Source organism: Zootoca vivipara, chromosome 1 (assembly GCF_963506605.1).
Source record: "Zootoca vivipara chromosome 1, rZooViv1.1, whole genome shotgun sequence".
In the NCBI taxonomy this organism is placed as follows: Eukaryota; Metazoa; Chordata; class Lepidosauria; order Squamata; family Lacertidae; genus Zootoca; species Zootoca vivipara.
The window spans coordinates 77,926,198-77,949,434 of record NC_083276.1 but is presented as its reverse complement, the minus strand read 5'-3'; the positions used below and the strand labels follow the sequence as shown (position 1 = coordinate 77,949,434).

The window sequence follows — 23,237 nt, the reverse complement described above, 5'->3', positions numbered from 1 at the left end:
GAAGCCATATATATATATATATATATATATATATATATATATATATATATATGCCATGCTTTTACGACTTAATTATTCATTCCCTATTACCCCTGTTGTGAAGTTAAAGAGATGAATCCCCACACACCTTGAAATGTAACTCCCAGAATTTGTGTTACCGGTATTTTTATTTTAATAGGTTTAAAATAGGCTTAGAATAATGTGGAACCTGTTAAAATAGGTCAGATTTAAGCTGGAAAATCTATTTTACTATTTAAACTAATTAAGCAACTTTCTGAACATACTGAAGGTTTTTTTGTTGCTAGCGTTGTCTAGCATTCTAGAATTGTGTACAGAGCCAACTATAGGTTAACTATAGGTGTGTTCTCTGATATCAGAGATTACTGGTGCTTACCCCAAATAATTCAGGATGATTTTAGACGAGAGTGTACCAGTACTGCCGTTTAGTTGCAAAGCAATTTTTAGAAAAAATATGTAAATACTGTATAGAATGCTGGACACCTTCATCTTCTTAAGAGTATAGTGAAAAAACAGTCAGATGGAATCAGCTCCTTATGGCACACAATTTGAAGCATGTAGTTCCTCATGTAGTTCTGGTAGTTTAAGCCATGCTACCATTAGCTGGGGGGGGGGGAAACCTGTACCCCCTTGGCTAAGCCCATGATCTGTTGTTTAACCAGGGTATGCTTTCTTAAATGTTTGCTTAGTTTGTTAACATAGTGTTTTAAGATTTAAATGCATTTTTGCATTTATTTTTATTTTATTTAGGGCTTTGGTTGTTTTTGTGTTGAGCCCCTTTTTGAGTCGTCTTGGCTATGGATTTAATTGGCGTTGGGGAGCTGTTTTGATTTGGAGCGGAATGAGGGGCACCTTCACTTTGAACATGGCTCTTGGAATTAGCCAAACAGAAAGGAAATCTTCAAATGAGTTTCCGACCAAAGTAAGATCATTATTTTTGGAAAGCATTAATTTGTACTAGAAGCCTGCTTGAAAATCTATATAGAAAGATGTGTTTATTTCTGAAGCCATATTTTCAGTTTATGTACTTGTACAGATATTGGGAATGTAGGTATGCCATTAATTTTTCCATTAAAGGTATGCACAATATATTACAGAAAGTATAATTCTGAAATTTCCAAAGAAAGAAACATGCAATTGTTTGCATTGAAAAGAGATTAACATCTAATACATATAATTGCTAATCTGTCTTTAACACAGCAGTCGGGAACATTTTTCAGCCTAAAGTACCGGTACAATCTTCTAGGGTTTGCATGTCTATGGTAGGTAGGGGCAGAGATGAAAGTGGGCTGAGCAATAGATATGACTCTTCCCTTTGTACTCTTACCTACATGCCAGACAAAAATCAGATGTTTCTGCACACACATGCACCTCTATCCTCCATCTAGATGAGCAAAAGGCATTTTCACAGTTCAAGGACACATTTTAGCCAGTCACTTGAACATAAGAAAGGCCTGCTGGATCAGGTCAGTGACTCATCTGGTCCAGCATCTTGTTCCCATAGTGACCACCCAGATGCGGGTGGGAAACCCTTAAATGCCTGTGGGAAACCACAGATTTGCAGGGGTTGGCGAAAGCTCTTGAGGGTGAAGAGCAGGGTCCATGAGGAGTGTGGCCTGACAAAAGGGTATGCCCTAGTCTTGAGAACCGAGTAGGAGGGGCGCATTCAACCCCTGGGCCTGAGATTCCCTAAGCATGCTGAAAGATTGCGTAATATTCTTTCCATTTCCCCCTTGCAGTTTGTGGCCTGTTGCAAAATCTAACTTTCTAGAACTTAAAACTCAGTATTTTCTTGTTAGGAAAGTCCCCTTAGCACAGTTAGTGTGCCTGTAGAAATGGTTAGTATCTGGAATGTGATTGAAGGAGTACAATGATGTGCTTCTGGCATCACTGGATTTGATACAACTTTGTCTGTCCACAACAGTGCCTTTTGTGACTTTCCTAATATACATATATATTTTACATGGCAGGTTAAGTGCCTCCTTGCAATCAAAAAGTTGAGCATGAAAAGTACTGTACTTACCTTCCTTTTTTGCCTAACATCAAACCTCCCAGTTACCTAACAATAAAATAAAATTAACACACAGTAAACATACCATTTTTGAAAAATAAGGAGGTAGTGGGACTGAAATAGGTATTGTGTTCCAGCACTTGATCTCTGGCATAGCTGTCAAGTTCTCCCTTTTTAAAAAAAGGGAAATTCCCTTATGTTGAATAGGCTTCCTCACGAGAAAAGGGAAAACTTGACAGCTATGCTGCTTCGTTAGAACAGGGTTGGTGCTGCCCCACCCCCGGCCAAGGAAACCAAGGTGATGTGTGTGAGAGAGAATGAGTGAGTGAATATGTGTGTGTGATACACCAAGTGTGTCCAGACGTGCCCAATGGCACATGGCCCCTGAGTGCATTGGCCCTTGGGAGCAAAAAGGTTGCCCACTCCTGCAATGCCCAATACAGAAAAACTGGGATGGAATCCCCAGTGTTGTGCTTTAAATCAAAACCATCCTTTAAAATGGGTATAGGGTGCCCAACCACTATGTATAGTGAGGCCTCCTGAGGCAGCTGATTTGGGCTGTCATGAAAGGCCAGCAACTTGTGAATCATTTCATTTACTATTACTTGCATTTTTACTGCTAGGGAGGGGGATAGGTGCTCTGAAGTGCACAAAACATAACCTGTAGATCATGAAATCTCATGTCATCATTTTGTGACTGCTTCGCCCCCGCGTTGACATTTTGTGACTTGGTCTGCCTTGCACCCACCACTATTTTGTTATTGAAGGGCCTCGGTATTTTCCAGCCCTCTCAAGTGGTCCCTAAAAGTAGAAAGTTTGACAACAGCTGCTGTAGATCATATTTGACAAATGTCAGATAGAACACCTTAAAATATATTCTGGAAGTTCAAGCTGTAGTATTGCCTCACTGTAAGCTGAGAACATTAAGATGCATTGAACGCAGTCAGCTTACTTCTGATTAAACATTTGTAGGGTCTCATCATACTTTTGTATCCTGCTCTTTTCCTGAGTTGTTTAGGGCTGATATAGATGATTTGCTTTTTCTTTCAATAACTCTGTCAGAGTGGTTATGGTAAGAAATGTTCAGTGCCACACATTAAGCTTCATGGTTCTGCATGGGCTTGAAGTCTGGGCTCTGAAACCAAATCAGATGCAATGGCTGGAACTTTTAAACAGAGAAAAAAATATAAGTAAAAATACCGTAAGCATTTTTAAAAGAACAAAATAGATTCCAAAGGTACTTAAAATTCCAGTAGGCATTACTTCTCTGCCAAGTGGGAGAGTGCAATTTGCAGTGGAAAAGTGGTATGTGGGGTCAGTGCTTGACCATTCTGCAGGCAGTAGAATGACTGCTATTGAAAAGGTCAGCCCTGGACTGAATGGGTTGTGGCAAGTTTTGCTCAATTGCAAATACAGTGGTATCTTGGTTTGCAACCGCTTTGGATTACAACCATGTCAAACCCGGAGGTGCGTGTCCCTTTTTTTGGATAACAACCCATTTTTTGGGAGGCCCCATTGGCGAAAGAGCACCTTGGGTTACAACCTATTTTGGTTTACAACCGGATCTCCAGAACAGATTATGGTTGTAAACCAAGGTACCACTATACTTCCTTTCTTGGGAAAGTGACTGAGACTGTTCTGGCAGAACAACTGCAGACAATCCTGAATGAGACTAAATATCTAATCTTTGACAGTCTGGGTTCAGGCCTGGATTTGGGACTGAATGAGCCTTACTGACCTTATGGATGACTTTTATAGGTAGGGAATGCGACTCTGCTAATTCTGGTTGATCTCTTGGCAGTCTTCAATACCATTGATCACGATATCCTTCTGAACCGACTCTGCAGGATAGGTATCAGTGGCAGTGTATTGCGATGACAATGCTCCGGCAGGGTCATATCCAAAGAGTAGCATTGGGATAGAGCACCCCCCCCCCTGGTGCTTACACTATTTTGACCCCAGTGCAACAGCTGACTTTCCTGCCATCAGGTTTTTGCCATATTAGGTGATATTGTAATGTGTAGTTCCGGCTTCTTTCCATTGTTCTGTGCTGAACTCCCAAAGCAGACTAAAGTATTATAAAATGCTATAAAATGTAATGTTATATTGCTGCTTTTACTAGTTATGATAGAGATGCTAATTGCTCAAATCTTTTGTGTTTCAGTTATTACTGCATTCAGGAACCGCATCTATGTTGACCTTGATGATTAATTCTACTACTGTGAGAAGTCTGGTTACAACACTAGGTAATAATCTCAACATTTCTTCCTTTCTTTATTAAAATAAAAATTAATGTGCTTTATTCATACTTCAACTTCAACCCTATTTAAGCATTTTTTTTAAAAAAATGATTTAAACGGGATAGGAAGACCAGTTTTCTGCATGTTGACCCCACTCCCAATTTCCTTGTGCTCACTGAACATGCCCATTCCATCCCTGGCCCTCTTGGATGCTGAGAAGGGGGCTTGTAAGCATGTTCAGATGCACAGTCTTTCAGCCTTCCTCACAACTGGGAGCCCTGATGAGGTAGGGTTCTATTCCCCAGCCATGCTGTAGTCTCTTTGCTGTATCAATGTCAGCACCAGGTGTCTGTCCACATGTGTATAGGCATGAGTGGGAGCACTAGTTGGTTAAATGCTAATTTGGAGGGGAGAAAAATAAAAAAGAGAAAATGGACAGTGGCTGGCTGAGTATGAGGGAAGGAAAAGAAAGAATGGGAAGGAAGGAGGCAAAAGAAATTGGTAGATTGGGAGAGAGGGAAAGTGCGTACTCTGCATCCAGTTTATCTTATCAGACATTTTGACTGAAATCACGATAATATTGTTATAGGGTTGGGAGGGGGCATTCTGGATGATACCTGTGGGTTCCTTCAAAACCCGTGATCCTGTATATATGAGGCTAGAATCTATATGAGGAAACTTGATGAATCAGTCATACCAGGCCCTTTGTAAAATAAAAAAATTCCTTCAGTAGCACCTTAAAGACCAACTAAGTTTTTGTTTTGGTATGAGCTTTCGTGTGCATGCACACTTCTTCAGATAGCTCATACCAAAACAAAAACTTAGTTGGTCTTTAAGGTGCTACTGAAGGAATTTTTTTATTTTACTTCGACCCAGACCAACACGGCTACCTACCTGTAACCAGGCCCTTTGACATGGTAATTGCCTTTGCTACTCAGCTAAGCACCCCATCATCAGAATGAGGGATGCATTCTTTTGCCATAGAGATAAACAGGTGACACTTCCCCCACCTCAACTGACTGGATGCCATGCCATCCTAGGATGGAGAACAATAGGTTTGGGGGGGGGGGGCAGGAGGCTGTGTGAGAGTTTGGGCTGAAGCTGGAAGTTGGAGAAACAGCAGCATGTGTGCTCTGTGCTGGACCCAAGAGCTGTGGTTTGGGGCTTCCATAGAATTCTAATGGGGAAGCAAGATCTGTTGAGATGTTACTGCTGTGAGCCCATCCATCCTAAGCTTAGGTTGTTTATACTGTATGTGTAAACAAAACCATATATCTTAAAGGCAACACAGCCTCCATTGACCTTAATTCCAAGGAAGCCGAACCCTGGGTAAGCGCTGGAACCCCTGGAGTCTCTTGCTACTTGGAGATTGGGTACATAACTGGAGCAGTTCTTGTATTTATCTTGTATCCTTAGTTATTGCTAATGAAAATGATGGACAGGTTTAGTTTCTGTTTTTCTCTCCATTGCAGAGTTTGAATATTATACTGGACTATGAGATCTATTTTGTTGATAGGATAAATCTAAAATTCAGTGTTCTGTAGTTGGCAAAAGTTTAGACTTCCAATATTGAAGTACAGTTCATGTGACTCTCCAGCATCCAACACACATTAGCTTTCAGAAGTGTCCATAACTACTTCACTGAATAAGTTTATAGTATTAACTTAAAGATAAGACCAAATTAATTCTATCAATAACATGGATACATCCTAAAGAATTTGATAGTTCACCTGCAAGATATGTGAATCAGAATAGTATGTTTCCTACACGATACTTCTAGCAAATGCATGTCTGTGGGGGAACATGATTTTCTGCTCAGTAATCTGGATCTCTAAATCAAAGGTACAGAGGCAACTGTACCTTTGTGAGAGTTGCTTTCAATTGTAGGTATATGTTCTCTTTTGGAATGATGCAACCTCAGACTTGCAGCATAGCTCAAGCACTCATGAATCAAATTAGATGAAGGCTATAAATGATAAGAGTTTCACACTATCCTCCATAGCACTTCTTAATGTGAAACAGCACTGGGGCTTTTGTCCTTTCTAGTGTTAAAGATCTTTAGAACTGAAAGTGCATGTGAGAGAGCATCATGTGTTCCAGTGCTATTCTATAGATGCACAGGGACAGTTTGCCATGCATGTGGTTTCATGGGCAACTACACCTTTCCTCATTAAAGTGGCAAATTGCCTGTCATGGCCTTTGGTAAGACCTTATGAAGAATACCTCTGCCATTATCCATATGCTTTTCCTGAAATTGTCGTTATGTCTTTATGTATATACCCCACCCTTCAAATAAAAATGTCCAAGTCTGCTGTCATAGACCTTTGCTGCTCTCTTGTAAATCTTACTATGACCATTGAATTACTTTTCTGTTTCTATAGGCCTTTGTAATATTACTCTTCCAAAACGTATGGCAATGCATAACGCTGTTCAGCGAATCAGACAAATGGAAGCCAATGCATTTGCAATGCTGAAACTTGATAGATTTTTGGCTGATGCAAACTGGACAATGGCTGAAGAAGCAATTAAAATAGATTATCCTTATAAAGTGAGTATCTTTCAGTTAGTGTTAAATAAACATAACTTAGAAAGTGTGTAAAACCAAATGCAAAGTGGGCTCATAGCCTGAGCTCACTTGTCCGTTTGCTTGCCCAGAACAGAGCCACCTATCATTTGCCATGCTAAGGCTTGTGCCTGCCCTGCTCTTCAAAAGGAAGAGACGGGGCTATGACACTTGTTGAGCCAACCTCAGGTCATGCTTAGCCATGCAATTCACCTGCTATGTCTTTGTTAAAAGAATTTGGCAGAAGCAGCAACCTGAGTTCAAATTATTCATCTGACAGCAAGGACTGAGACATAGAAGGTGCTGGACTAAATACTTCCAAGGACTACAAATTTTGAGGAACCTTTCATTGCTTGTCTTAGTTCTTGTTTTTCCCTAGGTAAGGGTCTCAGCTGAGAAACAGATATCTAGCCTAGTGGGGATTTGTGTTAGGAACAGAGTCCACTTGAACATTTATTTATTTGTAAACATATTTGTAAACTGCAATTTTCTGTAAATATCAAAGTGGCTCATAATAATTGTAACACAATAAAAACTACATAAAATGGAAGTAGATCACCAGCTGACTATTAAGGAAAATGTTTTTCATCAATTATCTGCATAAGCCTGGCAGCAAAGAAAAGGTTTCAGCAAATGTTTGAAGGTTAAGCTAGAAGGTGCCTGCACCCATTCCATATCCAAGAAGCAGAGCCTGGTCAAGCATAGGTCAGGTTTGAGTAATGGAAGGTCAGAGAAAGCAGTCTGGATAAGCAAGATCAGAAAGCAATAATACAGTCATACCTCATGTTGCGTTAGGTTCATGTTGCGTCTTTTCGGCTTGCGAACGTGGCAAACCCAGAAGCATTCTGCGCGCTTTGAACATGCGCAGAAGCATTCTGTGTGCTTTGCACATGTGCAGAAGTGTTCTATCGCGCTCTGCGCAGAAGCGCCGCGCTAGTTGTGGACTTTTTGGGGTGCAAACGACACCCGGAACAGATCGTGTCCGCATCTAGAGGTACCACTGTAATAGTAAAGGTGTTTGGCTTTTTTTTTAAAAAAAGTACATGAGATAGCAGAACAAAACTTTCCAATAAGTCAGGGGCAGCATAAACGCTTAACTAAGCCATAGGGGTGCTGGAATAAAAACATTTTCACCTGGTTTATAAACTCTATTAAGGATGGAGCCAACAGATCTTCTGGGTCAGGGACTTTCACAGGCTGGACACCACTGCAGAAATTCCTTCACATCCCAACCAGCTGCACTTCTGATGATGTGGAAAAGTTGTCTCCAAACAATCTGAGTGGATAGGCAGAATCATGTGTGAGGAGACTGATGCGTTTCCTCACCATACTGACATATTCTGGGATGCAATGAAGCCAAAGTTAAGCCCATTCTTTTAGCTCCTGTCTGGGGTGCAATCTTGCCCTCAGGATTGTGGGTGCCCGTTGCCGCAATGCAGATGTGTGAAGGGTGCCTCAGTGGCTGGCTGCAGAGGGCAGAGCTGAACTGATTTTCGGAGGCAGTGCCGCTGCCACCTGCCGGCTTTTCTCATTGACTTTGTGGGTGCACTGCCCCCACAATTACCGTATATCAGTATATATAGTCCGTGTATCAGACTAAGGTTTTCCTCTTAAAAATAATGTCAGAAATTAGGGAGTGTCCTTATACATGGGGCCATCTCTCCCCACTTTCTAAAATCTGTGTCCCCCAAAATAGGGGGCGTCTTATACATGGGGGCGTCTTATAGACGGAAAAATGCGGTATATTATTGTGAGTGTCCAGGCACCTATGGCCCCCTAGAGTTGGCTCCCATGACTCCTGTGTGTGATTTAAACAAAACTGGCCCTGCCACAGTAGTGTGAATCAGTGACTTCAGGCAACACCATGAGTGGGGTAGATAAGACAGGATTTTTGTGTGTGAATGCTGCAGCAAGACTTTGTAAATTGTTTTTTTCCCCAAATAATTTTTATTCGTTTTCCAATATTGCCAAAATACAAAAACAACATTACAAAAGCAAAAACACACACACAAAAATAAATAAAAATAAAACATAAAAAGACAAATATCATTTGTTACATTTTTACTTAACATTGTTGACTTCCTCAATTCCCCTCTCACTTGGTCCATTTTAGAATTCCATTTAAGCAATTTCCATCTTATATCTTAATTCAATCTAATACCTTTTATCATTATCTGTCTATTATTCTATTCTAGAAACATCAACTATATTCCACCATTAATTAATCAATTAATCCCAATCAAGAATTTATTTCCCATCCTTCAATCTTCTATTTCTCCCTTTAGCCTAAATTTTATTACCAAAGATTTCCCATAAGTTCAAATAATAATTCTTAATAACATTTAACACTTACGACTAATACAGCCCCCCTTCCCCTGGGCTCAGGGTCTCCCAAATGTTTCAGCGAGTTCCATAAGTCATTCCAGTTTTGGACCATTCAAATCCATCAATAAAAATTACATCTATTAATACCCCTCATCCCACTCCCACTCTGTCCCATCCTACCCACCATTCTTCCTTAATCCTCCCCTGCTGCCTCCCCAATTCTTTAAATATTGTAGCACAAAACCATCCAGTTATATTTCCACTTTCCAGCCCTATCTCAGTTTCCCCCCTCTAAATTCTGGCCCCAGTATGGATCCTGCCCTCCCTCTCTCACTGGGAGGACATTGTTCCATACTGGTTCTTCTGTGAGGACCCCTTGAATCAAACAGGTGTCCTGATCCCCCCCCCTCTCACTGGGGGAACAATAATCCATGCATCTTCCTCTTCTTTAAATTCAGTTGCATTGTCCATGACTGATAATTGTTCATTTTGCTTCTCTTCATTCTCTGTTGGGAATTAATCCTTTTTCACTTCCCTTATAATTGTGAATTCTCTCACTCATTTCACGTATCAGTATATTATTTTGCTTCAAATCATTTTTATGATCCAAAAGCTGTTCCAAAAGTTCTTTCTGAAAGTCCAAGGACTCAGATGACTCAGATGATGTAATGACTACAGACATCCTGGTCGTCTCAGATTTCATGGGGAAAGAGCAGATTACCAAGCAGGAGACAGTGCAATTCGTATTTCAAAACCAATTTTATGTCCGATCTGGTTATTAATCTCATTTTTAATTTTTCTTCATGTCTTAAAAAATCATGTGTCCATTCATAAAAAGAGCATATGTCAAACTTCTTGTCCACAGCCTTATATTTTGCGCTCTCTTCAAAATTAACAGTTCTCAGCCTCAAAGAGGTAAACAAATTCCTTCTTATTGTGATGTCACAATAGCGGCTCGCTAATCCATCCAGGGACCCGAATCCAGTTTCTAGGGGTTTCCCCCCCCCCCGTCCAAATTAAAAAGTTCTTACAGGGATTTTAATAAATTTAGCCCTTCTCCCCTTTACACTGCCTCAGGGGGAGGGTTTAAAGTCCGCTCTTTGATAATTAATAAGTTCCTTTCACTTGTTCCGGCAATAGGCAAGTTAACTGCATCTCAGATCTCTCAATAGGGGGAGACCGGCTTCCTTTTTAAATCTCCTCCCGTGCTTCCTTTTTAAATCTCCTCCCGTGACCAGATTTTTTTTCTAATTTCAATTATTATTCACAGTCTTTAAGGTTCCAATTAAAAAAAAATTATTATTTTTTGAAGTACCGATCGCTGTTGCCTGGCAGGGTCGCAGCTTCGTGCCTCTGGGGTAGCTTTGTTCCGCTGTGCCACGTTAGCTCCAGACCCCCTGCTCTGTCGTCACCCAAAAAATAGGCAGACCGAGGGAGGGGGTAGCTCGCTTCTGGCGTCTGCCGGATACACGTCCCCAAAACACTCAATTTGGGGTTTCTTCTGGGGGGCCGCTGCGCTGGAGCAGTCCCCCCTTTCCTTGAAGGCACTGCGTTCTCCTCAGCTGAGGAAAACAGTGCCCACCATTGCTGCACGATTGGCCGGAAGACTTTGTAAATTGTTGACTCTACAGTAGAGTATAAAAGTGCTCAACTTCCATTGGATTGTACCCAAAATGTTTAGAGTCTTAAAATTGATTTAATATTATCCTTGGTTTAATATTGAGATTTCAATCAATGTATATTCTGTTTTTCTTATCCCCCACTTGTGCAGTTAGATTCAGAAGAAATGGATCAACTGATCAAATCAATTAGATGTCCAGAATGTAATGCCAATGTTACATTTGAAGGAAGTGCTCAACAAATTACTGACATAATGGAAGAAGCCAGATTACGTCTTTTAACTGCACAAATAGTTCGTACTTTTATTGGCCTTTTATTGATGTAATTTCAGGATTATAATTACTTAACAATATAATTGAGCATTTTATGGTGGTTCAGAATGAAAAGTCCCAATTCTATAGAACGTTTGAATCTTAAGATCTATGTTTTACTGTGAATTCAAAATACATTGTCTCTAGTGTGGTCCATAGCTATGAAAAATACAATATTAAGTGTCCACATAATTAAGGTAGAGAAATCCTTCTCTTTATCTGTCTTAACTACCTCTTTATTCCTAGGAAATAGAAAATTGAGATTAGCTTCCTTCAAAAATATTAGTGCATGAACAGACTGGAATAGGAAGAGGTGCTTCTTCAGTTATGGACTAGTCTGAGAAATGCATAAACTAAACACTCCTATCTGACAATGCATCAAGTCATGATCTGCATGTGGGAATAATGTTTTGTGCAGAATGCACAAAAAGTATACATTTCCTACAAAAAAGACACAAAACTTTTGATTGCTGAGTATGCTAAAGCTCTCCAATATTAGAAGCGCTGGGGAAGGCAGCTGTCTTAAAACAAACAAACAATCAAACAGAAAGACCACAGGTTGCATGTGGGGAAAATGTGAAGCACTACATAAAGAACTTTCATGTAACCTCAATGTTTTTTAATAGAGCTAATTAACAGTTTAATTAGCATGCATGCAGAGGCAGATAGATAGCTATGTTGTTCAGTAGGTAGATAATGCATGTTGCTGAAGAAAGCAAGTTATTTCATTCAGTATATACATTATTATTTTTCAAAATATAGGCCAGTTATCAGAAGCAGTACAACAGTGGAATGCTGAACCAAGATGCTGCCCAAACATTAATAGGTGCAGCAGAAAGCTATGTTGATATTGAAGGAAAGTAAGTGCTGTATTTTAAAGACAGAAAAAGATAAGTGTTGTATGATTTTTAATGTTATTGTTGCAAACATCCCGCCAACCACCTGAATGAAGATCACACACTACTGATGGTTCATGGAACACAGCTTGGGAACCACTGGCCTTAGAACACAAGTTCATAACCTAATAATGCGATCTTAAGTACATAGGAAAACATTTAGTGAAAATTGCCTGAGAGTCCAGTGGATGTGCTTTTCTGGTGTCTGGACTCAATAAAGAACTGGATGATGCCTTGTAAACTGAAGCTCAACTATGACAAGATGGGGGTCCGGTTGGCATTTCTATTAGAGCAGCTGAGACTGAGTCCTGTGGTAATTGCCACACATTGAACCAAGGGCAGGACTGTGGTTATGACTGCCCACTTAGCAGCACTTAGCCCACTTAGCACTCTGGCTTGCTGAGCCTGCACAGATTGATTGTTCTCTTGGGCTGTATTGGGCCTGTCTGATCATGGTGGTTTCTTGGGAGCCTGGAACATTCCTTGTGAGGGAGATTCCTTGGTGCTAACTAGGGATGACAGAGATATTTGATTGAGTTATAATTTCTGACCTGAACTTTCTGAAACACCACCATCCTTCAAAATTTACACTTCTCCAAATATGCAGTATACTTTAATCAAGTAATGTGTGCAAAAATACATATGCTATGGTTGTTGTTTAGTAGTTTAGTTGTGTCCGACTCTTCGTGACCCCATGGACCAGAGCCAGAGCACGCCAGGCACTCCTGTCTTCCACTGCCTCCCACAGTTTGGTCAAACTCATGTTCGTAGCTTCGAGAACACTGTCCATGTGTTAAGCTATGGTTAAGTTTGCATAAAAATGCATATCTGGAGGGAGGAAATAACATAAAAATGCATTGTCTTATAGCGCATTGCTTTGCAAAAGAGTGTATTTTGGGCAAAATTAATGGATTTCCCTTTTTGGTGTGAAATTGGATTAGGTCCCTCTTTTCAGGTATCCTATGCAACTGGCTGACCCTTGTGAAAACGGGATGCTGAACTAGATCAGCCATTGACCTTATCTTCGTATGGTCATTATTTTCCTGCTCCACTGATTTTGTATCTTTGTTGTTTTAAAGTGAAGTTTAGTAAGCAACCTTGATCAATTTTCCTGAAGAGCAGGCTTCTAAGGAAACATTCAGGATTGCATTGTTAATGTTTTTTTTTTATGAAGCAGCTGTCTTGATATCTGTATTCTCAAATTCACTCTGTGATAATGTAAGTCGAGATATCTTTAGGATTTTACTATTTTCTTATTGTTAGCTTCTCTTCTCAATTACCTTATCTTAAATATTTTAGGTTTATGAATATTCATGAAGTAAAGACCTATTGGGAAAGCAAAGGAGTGCTGGTAAAGTTGAAGAAATTGCTATCTGATTGGGTTTACAGCGTGGATGAGGAAACATTTAAGCCACCAAAGTTAGTGTTTACTAATGTTTGCTAAAATATGGTTGACAGAAAAGGTAGCGTGCTTACACAGTAAAATTATACAGACATACACATTCATTTGCTAAGATTAGTAATCAAAATATTGAGCATAGTTGTTGAGGTTTGCTGGGGTTTGGCCACAAGGAATCAAGTTTCCAGTTCTTTGGAGAGCTAACTCTTGTTCCAGAGGTGAGAAGTGCAGTTCCAGGCAGTTAATCAAATCCCAAAATGACAAGCAGAGTTCTGAAGGACCAAAAGCAAGTAATAGCAAGTTCCAAAATCAGCAAGTAAAATCAGAGAGCTAAGGCTTTCAAAAATCAGTGCCAAAGTCAGCTGTGTAGGGAAGGGAGGAGTTGGCTTCCCCAGAAATGATCCTGCCCAGAGAGGCCATAACTGCCAAGTTCAGCATTGAAAAATAAGGGATCACAGACTCACCCAGCGGTGCGGCACCGGAAGTCGTTTCTATGCATGTCTGGACATGCACAGAAGCGACTTCCGGTGCCGGCTCTGCCCATGTCTGGGCACCGAAAGAACCCAGCGCCGGTCCTTTTCTCTCCCTATCTAATGCGGAGGGCGGAGGGGTTGGCCTGCAACCCAAGCACGTACAAGTTTGCACCTCTCTTCAGAAGGCACCCCCCTCCTAGGAATCCTGGTGTTGCTGCTTGAGACCAACAGGCCAATCCAACCCTGCGTACATTTTGTTTTGTCTTTTGGGCTAGACTTCGTTTTCCTTCTGCAAAATTTATGACCTTTTGCCGGCTCCCTCCACTGACTCAGAGCTTGTGGCAGTGAAACGTTCTGCAAAATGTCTCTCCAGAATCCCAGATGTTTTCCTAGCAAGCCGGAGAACATTGCTCAGCCATCCTTATGGCTCTGCTCCTATTGAGGAAGGCTGAGTTCAGCAAGAGATTGAGGGAGGCGGGAGACCTTGCATTTGTGCTCATTCTTGAAGGATTAGGGAGCAAGGATGGCCTGATTTGAGCCCTTGGGAACTAGTAAGCACACTTCTGAGCATGTGCAGAAAGTCATCTCTGCCTTGCCACTTTGCAAACACAAGCTGCCTCCGGGCATATTTTGTTGGAAGACAAGGTGCATGCATAGCTCAGTTGGTTACAGCGTGGTGCTGAGAATGCCAACATTGCAGGTTCGATCCCCATATGGGACAGCTTCATATTCCTGCATTGCAGGGGGTTGGACTAGATAACCCTCAGGACCCCTTCCAACTCCACAATTATTTACAGTATAAGGTTTTGAGCTCAAAGAAAAACCCCCAAAGGTGGCTTCCAACACCACCAAGCAGGCAAATTGCTCCTGGTATACCTTATCACAGCCCTATTTATTGAATAAAATCATAGAATTGTAGAGTTGGAAGGGACCACAAGGGTCATCTAGTCAAACCCCCTACAAGGCAGGAATCTTTTGCCTAACATAGGTCTCAAATCCACGATTAAGATTCTCATGCTTGACTGACAAATTAAAAAATGATTTGCTTTATACAACTCTTGATTGTAAAACACAAAAAGTCAAAACAATAACTATCAATAGCAAGAATGTTTTTTACGACTTTCAAAAGGGGATAGCTCAGTCGGTAAACTATGGGACTCTTAATCTAATGGTCATGGGTTCAGGCCCTTTTTTGCCCCAAAGATTCCTGCAATAGACTAAAAACAGTTTCCCCAACCTGGAGACCTCCAGCTGTTTTGAACTACAAATCCCATCAGCCCCAGAGTGCCTAAGAATGCCTAAGGCAGTGCCTGAGAATGGGGGGCTAGAGGAGGTCTGGTGTGTGTTGAGAGGGCTGGCACCTCAATTTGCAACCTTCCCCCCACCCCTCGCCCAGTCCTTTAATTATGGGGAGTAAGGGGGTGCACAGAGCGCGGCTGTTGGGTAGGCAGAAGGTAGCAACCCCCGAGCAGCTTCCGTCCTCTGGGGGTTGCAAGGCGGGGTGGGGGCACGAGTAAGCATCCCCCCTCCCCGGCTTGACTCCTCTGCCTTCAACCATGCCATCTAAGTCCTTGCTTCCCAAGGACTCTGCAGCCCAGCATGGCAGTTGCTGGGTCCGTGCACGAACCAGCCCCAACCCGATGTGCACAAAGATGCTTGTGGCATCCTGGCCCTGCCAGCTGCTGCTGCTGTATGGGGATCCCCACCCTCCAGCGGTGAACTTCATCTCCCCACTCCCCAGCTGGATCTACAGCCTCCTCCCCCCAGCGATCGCACTGCACCCCCCTTTCCTGGCTGATGCCCAGCTGATGCCCAGATCGCGCTTGGCTGCCTGCCCGAGCATCCATGCCAGCCTTGCAGCGGTGGCGGCAGGAACAAAGACGGGTGCAGCCAGCTCCTCTTTCTTCTCCTTCCCAGGAGCCCCTCCCCCCCGCACGTACCCCCACACACAGCTTTTTTTTTTTAAAGGGGATCCACTTCCCCACGCCGCTGCCGGAGGGCGGGAAGGCCGAGAAGGAACCCCCAGGCCCGCCCAGGGAAGGCCTCCCGGCACACTTCCTGGGGGATGGGGATAGGCCGCGGAAAGCGGCGCTGCCCCAAACACGGCTCAAGCCGCTGCACTTTTAAAAGAAGAAGAAGAAGAAGGAATCCACTTAAGAGAATCCCAAAGCATTGCCCAGGCCCCGATTTTCTCAGCACAAGGCATGCAAGCTCCGCCCTCAGTCGTTCTCAGACTCCTATTAACCCTTTAGCAGCTGAGGAGCCTCCCTGGCCAGCAGGAGCTGCTGCCTTAGAAATACGGGGGAATTACGGGTTATTTTGCCATAAGAGAGAAGAGCGGGAAACAGATTTAAAAACGAGGGTTTCCCGCGAAAATCGGGAGACTTGGCAGCTGTGCAGAGAGGCACATTACTCAAAGTGAAGAGCAAGCTCTGAAGTTTGGATTTTATAAGGCAAGGGAGTGCTAAAGTCTGGTGGTGGTGCTTATATTGTAACCCTGATGGATACCTTTGGATGCACAGTTCAGGTTGCAGGAATGCAGCCGTAGTGGCACAGGAGGTTAGGCTCAGGAGATGGTGGTGTGGCTGAGTGCTGGGAGCCCTGAGTCTAGATTTATCTTGACAGTGGTTCATATCCCTGTGTGTGCAGGTGGAGATCAGTATAGAGCTCAATTGAGTCTTCTTTCCGGCTAGTGTTCTGGCCCAGTTTTGAGCCTTGGAGCTGTCAGCATTCTCCACTGACTCCCTCCTCTTTAGTCTGGTAATTCACTGATAATTGCTCCTCTCAGCAGTATTCTGTTAAATTCTTAAGAGCTATTTTAAGACCCATCTGTGTCAGGGACAGAATAGCAGCATTGTCTGCATAAAGTAGGATAGGCAGCCTTTTGTCTGCTAATTTTGGGGCATGTATATCTGCCCCTTGTAGATGTAGGGAGTTTATGTAGATATTAAACAGAAAGGAGGCCAATATACACCCTTGTTTAACTCCCTTAGTTGTTCTGATTGAATTAGAAAGTTGACCTGCTCAGTTGCACCTTACACAAAGTTGTGTATTGTTGTACAGTTTGGATATTAGCAACAGCAGACGACGGTCAATGGTTGACTTGCTGAGTTTGTCCCATAGTCGAGTTCTTAAGATGGAATCAAAGGCTGCTTTGAAATCTACGAATGCTGCGAATAGATGGTGATTATGTTGCTTCGTATATTTCTCAGCTAAGTCTTTAGTCTGGGAAAAGGGGCTGAGACTGAGGAGACATTGATGACAGTGATGGGTAGAAGATTGGATGCAGATCTCTACTTTTGGCCTTGCCAGCATCACGTTTCTTTGGAGCAAGGTCAGTGTTGGCAAGAAAGAAAAGAATACAAGTGTGTTGTACTGTTCTTCCTTTGATATCTCTGGGTACCCCCTTCTTTGGGAAGTAAGTGAGTGTCTCAAACATACAATTATGAATTATGTATAGTTCTGTTGGGAAATCCCCCATTTCCAATGGGGAGGGGTGCCCAGTTTTAGGAGATGAAGAGGAGCAGGACTCTTGCACACTTTTTCGTTCTTCTCATTTAGCTTCACAAGACTCCTTAGCATCTCTATCAACAACTAGAGATTCCTGCCTGTCTATGGGTCTTATCATTTATTTTTAAATAGTCTAATTACCCATGTATGGTATGAACAAGTAAATATAATGTAGTGGTCAGAATTTTCTAAATGGTTTGGTAACTAATCAAAGGTCAAAATTTTATTCTCCCTCCACAGAAACAAGTTTTTAAGAATGTGCCACCATATGGTATTTCTGGACGAATTTGAATATATAAGTACCATGATGACGTTTTTGAACTGTGTCCCTATCGTTCTTCACTTTATACCAAAGTATGCGGATACATTTGTTGAAGAACTAAAAACGTGCAACTACTATTATCTGGCTTTGTATATATTGGAAGCATTATTTAAGGTACTGACTATTCAAAGTATTGCAATATTTGTATTAATTGTATTTTTAATTATTGACTTACATTTTTACAATATGGAATTAGAATTTACTTGACCAACGGTGTGAAATTGAAACTCTTGTTTCTTGGAAATATTACACCCTGCTCATTCTTTTTCTTCAGTTAATGTTCTGATTCTTGCCATGACTTAAAAGAAACAACTATAGTTGTGTTGACCGAGAGTTGATCCCGCTCCTCTCTTGATCACCTCCTGCAAGATCACAGAGATGTCTGTGTATGAGGAGACCTCCATATTGACAGTCCCTTTTCCCATACACTCAAGAGTTGTGTGCAAAGCTGTCTGTGAACATTATTGCAATCAGTGGAGCTCACACCCTCCCCGTTATTTCTATTTGGTTAGGTTTATAGAATTGTGTTGTGTCTATGCTTTATGTTTGAAATCTTAGGAATAACTTTCCTCTGCTGTTGCCCCTCCAGCAATTTAGAGAAGTACATAAAGGTTAATCATAGCTTACAACTGATCGTAGACTTATTCTCCATGAATTTATTTAATCCCCTTTTAAGGTGGTCTAAGGTTGTGGCCATCTCAAAATCTTATGGCAGTGAATACCATTCATTAATGTGAAAATCTCATCAGTGCTAGGTCAGACCAGAAGTCTACCATCCTGTTTCCCACAGTGGCCAACCTTGTGAACTTCTGCAGGGCCTGAAGATACTAGGCTCTCCCATTGTTGCTTTTCACCAGTAACTGGTACTGGTATTGGTTTCCATTCACCTGGTTTGGAGAGATTTTTTTGAAGCCCTTGTAAGTTCTCTGGGAGTTTCATTACGCTGAATAATTTGGGGTATTGCAAATTTGCCCACATCACGACTTATTCCATGTCTCTTGTGAACCAGTTAAAAGCACCAGTTCCCAATACAGAACCTTTTGAGGCTCCTCTTCTTACTACTAGTCATTGTTTTTATTATGTAAGGTGCTTTGGGAGCCCTGTCAATTGAGGAATGGAATAAAAATGCTTAATACACACAATGTATTTTCCTGTTTGATGTCAATTAAATATTTGTTTTAAACAGGCTTTTGCAATGGGGAGGACCTACATCTTTTACCACTGGAACCAGTTTGATCTTATAATCATAGTAGTGGGAGTTGTGGATGTCATGATTAGTCACTTCTTTAAAAAACTCAGAACTAAGTTTCAAATGCTTAATACTATCAGGATATTTCGGTTTGTTCGTGTTTTAAGAATTCTGCGGCTCTTTAAGGTAAATTTTTTTATCTTTTTTTCAGTAATGTGTTATGCTTTGTTAGTAGAAAACTATATTTCCTTCTGTGATTCAGGAATTGGGTATTTTTTTGGGGGGGAACCTTATGTTGACAGACAGGACTTCTAGAAAAAATGACATCGTTGGGAGGGGCTTTTCCTCAATTCCTGTGAATGACTTCACTCAATTCCTAAGCTGCCTTGAGTCCATGTCAGGAAAAAAGGCAGGCTATAAATAAATATTATATAATAATTCCCAGAGGAATCCTGCTTCGCTAGAATGCAGCAGGCACTTAGCAAGAGTTGTAGCTGAGCTTTTGTGACATTGTTTAAAAGCAGCTTATTGAATTTGTGGAAGATATACTGTCGTCCTATGGTCCTGGCTGGGTAATGTTGACGAAGCTGTAATTGTCTAGTATGGCCGTTAACTGTGCAATACCTGATATATGTATATTTTAATACATTATGTATTTCAGCTTGTGATACCTAGAATTATTTATTTATTGGACAAGCAAATAAATAAACAGCTCACTTTCCGGTATGATATCGCCAAAGGATATGTTCAAGGTGAAGAAGATACAAATTGTTTAATTGGACAGATTGCTGGCCATGAGAGAGTTTATCAAGTGAGTACATGACTTCACATTTTAAGCAGAAAAGTACATCACATGTGATACCATTCCTTAGATCAGGGATGAGGAACCTGTGGAACCAGATGGACTAAAGCTTCCATCATACCTACCCATTGGCCATACTGACTGGGGTGGTGGAGTGCAACAATATCTGAAGAGCTGCAGGTTCCCATTTCCTGCTTTAAAGAGTCAATAATATATTTTGAGAAGTACTCTTCACAAGGGGATTACATGCTATTTTGTACTTGTAAAAAGTTGAGGGAACACAGAAGTAGTTGAGGCTAGTAGAATCTTTTAAAAAAAGAATGTAACAAGATCAAGATAAGAGAACTGAACCTGAACTAAACAGCTTAGTGTCCGTCAAGCAACCACATTAATTTTAAGTACCATAGGATGGTGCCCTCTGAAATAGTAGAGAGGACAACCCCAAATAATGTGGAGCTGCTCAAAACTAAAAAAATGAATCTTCCATTTAAATGCCCTTTTCCAAAGTTAAAGAAAAAATGGCTCCCTCCAATGGAACTCAGTTCATATGTAACACTTAGTAGTTAGGAAATGGGAATCATGCTACAGATTTCTCCCCTCCCCCATATCCCACTGAAATGAACCATCATAGCCTGGTAAGTATTGTAAACCATGGTTTGTATTCTAGCTGGAACCTGCTTTATAGTTTTCTTTATTTTAAGTGCTTTAAGCATTTAGGTTGTGGGCAAGAATAAGTACAGAGAGCATAAGGACATATGTACTATTAAAAATTGGTATAATTATTCATTAGTGGCTATAGATATGTAATTACCTTTAAAGGAAACTTGTTTTCTGCTTAACATAAGGTGTATTTTCTCCCTTTTTACAGGAAGTAAACAGAATATTGGAAACGAACAAACAAGAGGCTATGAAAGAGTTAGGTAGGAATTTAATGAGGTATACATACAAATTGTTCAGGGTAGTGCTTGAGAAATAATTTATACTTATTTCATTCTAATTTCCAAAACTTATAAAATTCTAAGGAAAATTTAAAGTCCTAATATATTGTATTTATTATTAAGACTGCTCCTTCTCCTCTTGAATTCAGGAAACAGGCAGTTTTTTGGAAATGAGGTTACTTACAGAATAAGTAAACAGCAAAAGGGATCATTGTGGCAAACAGTAACTAATATTTTAATTTGTTTTAGGGTTAATGCAGCGTGATTATCCAGAGATTGTCACAGGCGTGAAAACCAAACAAGCAGTCCAAACAGTGCTAAACATAGCTTCTGAAACTCTAAAGTTTATGATTTTGGGAGGAATTGTTGACAAAACTGAAGGTGGTGAACTACATAAGGTAATTTTTAAAATCCACACCTATGTATATATCTGTGCCTAACTACATCTGTATCACCATATCTTTCATTAGTAGATTAGTGAAAAACAAGTCAGGTAGAATATACTTGTACATTACAAAATACACGGTTGAGATCAAAATGAGTCAGTGCTCAGGAGGGCTCAGGACTAGCATCCTTTCCCATCAGCTACATGACAAAGAAAAAAAGACTGAGCTCTGAGCAGGGAGGAAGTACCGGTAGTAAGGATTATTTTCCCATTGTTACTTTTCTTGCCAGGGCAAGCAAAGGATGTGACCTCATGGAATGCCCTCTCTAGGAATTTACAGGGGGGAACTCCATGTGTCTTAACCCTTTGCTTACTTAGCAACACATGACATTTTATTTTTGCTGCAATTATTATTTCCCACAGTATCTCTACCTTCTGGACTATTTTCTGTAGATTGTAATATTACTCTTCTTCTTTAGATGATTCTAATTAAAAAACAACAGCTTGCAGCACTTCCATCTACAATTGCACCTCCTACTGCACAAGAACTTCTGCGTAATGTCATTTGGCTACAGAATGACAGAAAACAGGTAGAATACATTCAGGTAAGCATTGTCGTAAAACATATTTCTATGTTTAAAAGTAGTCTGTGTCTTATTTATACAAGGCCCCAAGAATGTAGAGCCTTCATTCCATGGGAGATTTAGATCCTGCTCCGCTCATTAGGAGCTACCTGGCCGACTGGCCAGCCAGCCTTGCATCTGTGCATTGAATTTGTCATCTGAATATTATCTGTGATCTCAGAATCTTATTACTCTTATTGCACAATTACTACTCCTTGATTTTGATGTGTAATATTTTTCATTTGTCCATTTGTCACTTTGTAATTGAGTAGGGATCTCTTATCTGTTGGAATCTTTTGCATTCCGTACTTATTCAGGAATTGCTCAATTTTGTCGTGTTGTTCTCTATCTTTCTTGTATAGCTGTTTATAATATTTCTGAAAGCATTTCCTTATCTCTGACGGGTTCTCAATGTAATGCATCATTATGTGTGTCAACCAACATTTATTTCCAAAACCACCCCTATTCATTGCTTTCTACCACCTCACCTCCCATCTTCTGAAAACGGTTGCTGCTTTAACAAAAAAACAGCTTTTCTTCCTTTTCACTTCCTGTGATACTTTGGCCTTACAAAGATAGAATATCACCATATGAGATGACCACTTTTTCTATTTTTCCCATTGGAATCTCTTACCCTGACCAGTGTGCTGGGTGCTCCTGTCCCCACCCATCTCTCATGAACATGTGATTTTCTTATTTACTCCCTATGTTTGACTATGCGTTTGGAACCCTGACCTGGGATAAGGGGAGCTGTTATCGAGGGGTGGTTTTTGAATGGGTTACATGACACCCTTCTTCCATGTATCATCTTATGAAAATGACAACCTTCTGGGGATTTTTTCTTCTTTTAAAAATGGTTAGAATTTATTTATGCATATTTGTGTATACTGTCTAATTTGTCCCTGAGTTTTTCACTTATATAAATATGTCAGTATTTCTATTTAACCTTTAATCAATGTGAACATTTTATAGGCTTTGTCTTTCCATTATCTATTTGTTATTTGACATTTTAATGAATAATGTTGAATAGGATTTCAAGATGTCTAACTTTCAGAACCCAAATGTTGGTTAATTTTTCACTGCCACAAACCAGATACTGTTGTCTCTCTCAAGTGTTATGTTTCCTTTTCTCAAAACATCTTTGTTGTGGATTTGCAAACTTTTGATCAGTTTCCTATAGATTGGAAAACACAATGAATGACTACTATTAATGACATTTACAAGTTATGTATTTTGAGACACACCATAAAACTACCATGCACATTTAAACTGTCTCTCTTACATATCTCACCTTTATGTTACATAGTCAAAATACTTTTAAACCTTTTATATTAACATATAATAGATATCCAATCAGTATTCCATTCATTTATTTATTTTTTTTAAAAGTAAATTGAATGTATATTTGCTGATTCTTCAGATATTATCTGCCCATTATCTTTCTCCCATATATCTATAAAACATCTTACACTGCAGTCTTCTTATTATGAAATGTTGCTGTAAATAGTACTCCTTCGCTGTCTTCCCAAAGTAAGCTTTCAGAAATATCTTAAGATATCCTAAAATATTTATGTCCCCTCATTTTGTATGCATACTTAATAATGTACAGTGG

The 23,237-nt window shown here is 40.6% G+C and overlaps 1 protein-coding gene across 1 annotated transcript in view; it reads left to right on the top strand.

Moving 5' to 3' along the window:
- The window catches only part of LOC118076093 (sodium/hydrogen exchanger 10-like), a gene marked incomplete at its 3' end in the record, with an annotated part of 54,879 nt that overhangs the window by 18,506 nt on the left and 13,136 nt on the right, over nt 1–23,237 (top strand). Inside the window, exons 9-20 of the mRNA XM_060279533.1 lie at nt 769–940; nt 4,194–4,275; nt 6,651–6,817; nt 10,929–11,069; nt 11,851–11,948; nt 13,284–13,403; nt 17,607–17,802; nt 18,875–19,063; nt 19,539–19,688; nt 20,548–20,599; nt 20,867–21,015; nt 21,482–21,607. Coding sequence (XP_060135516.1) covers nt 769–940; nt 4,194–4,275; nt 6,651–6,817; nt 10,929–11,069; nt 11,851–11,948; nt 13,284–13,403; nt 17,607–17,802; nt 18,875–19,063; nt 19,539–19,688; nt 20,548–20,599; nt 20,867–21,015; nt 21,482–21,607 — 1,642 coding nt within the window. The remainder of the gene's footprint in view (nt 1–768; nt 941–4,193; nt 4,276–6,650; nt 6,818–10,928; nt 11,070–11,850; nt 11,949–13,283; nt 13,404–17,606; nt 17,803–18,874; nt 19,064–19,538; nt 19,689–20,547; nt 20,600–20,866; nt 21,016–21,481; nt 21,608–23,237) is intronic.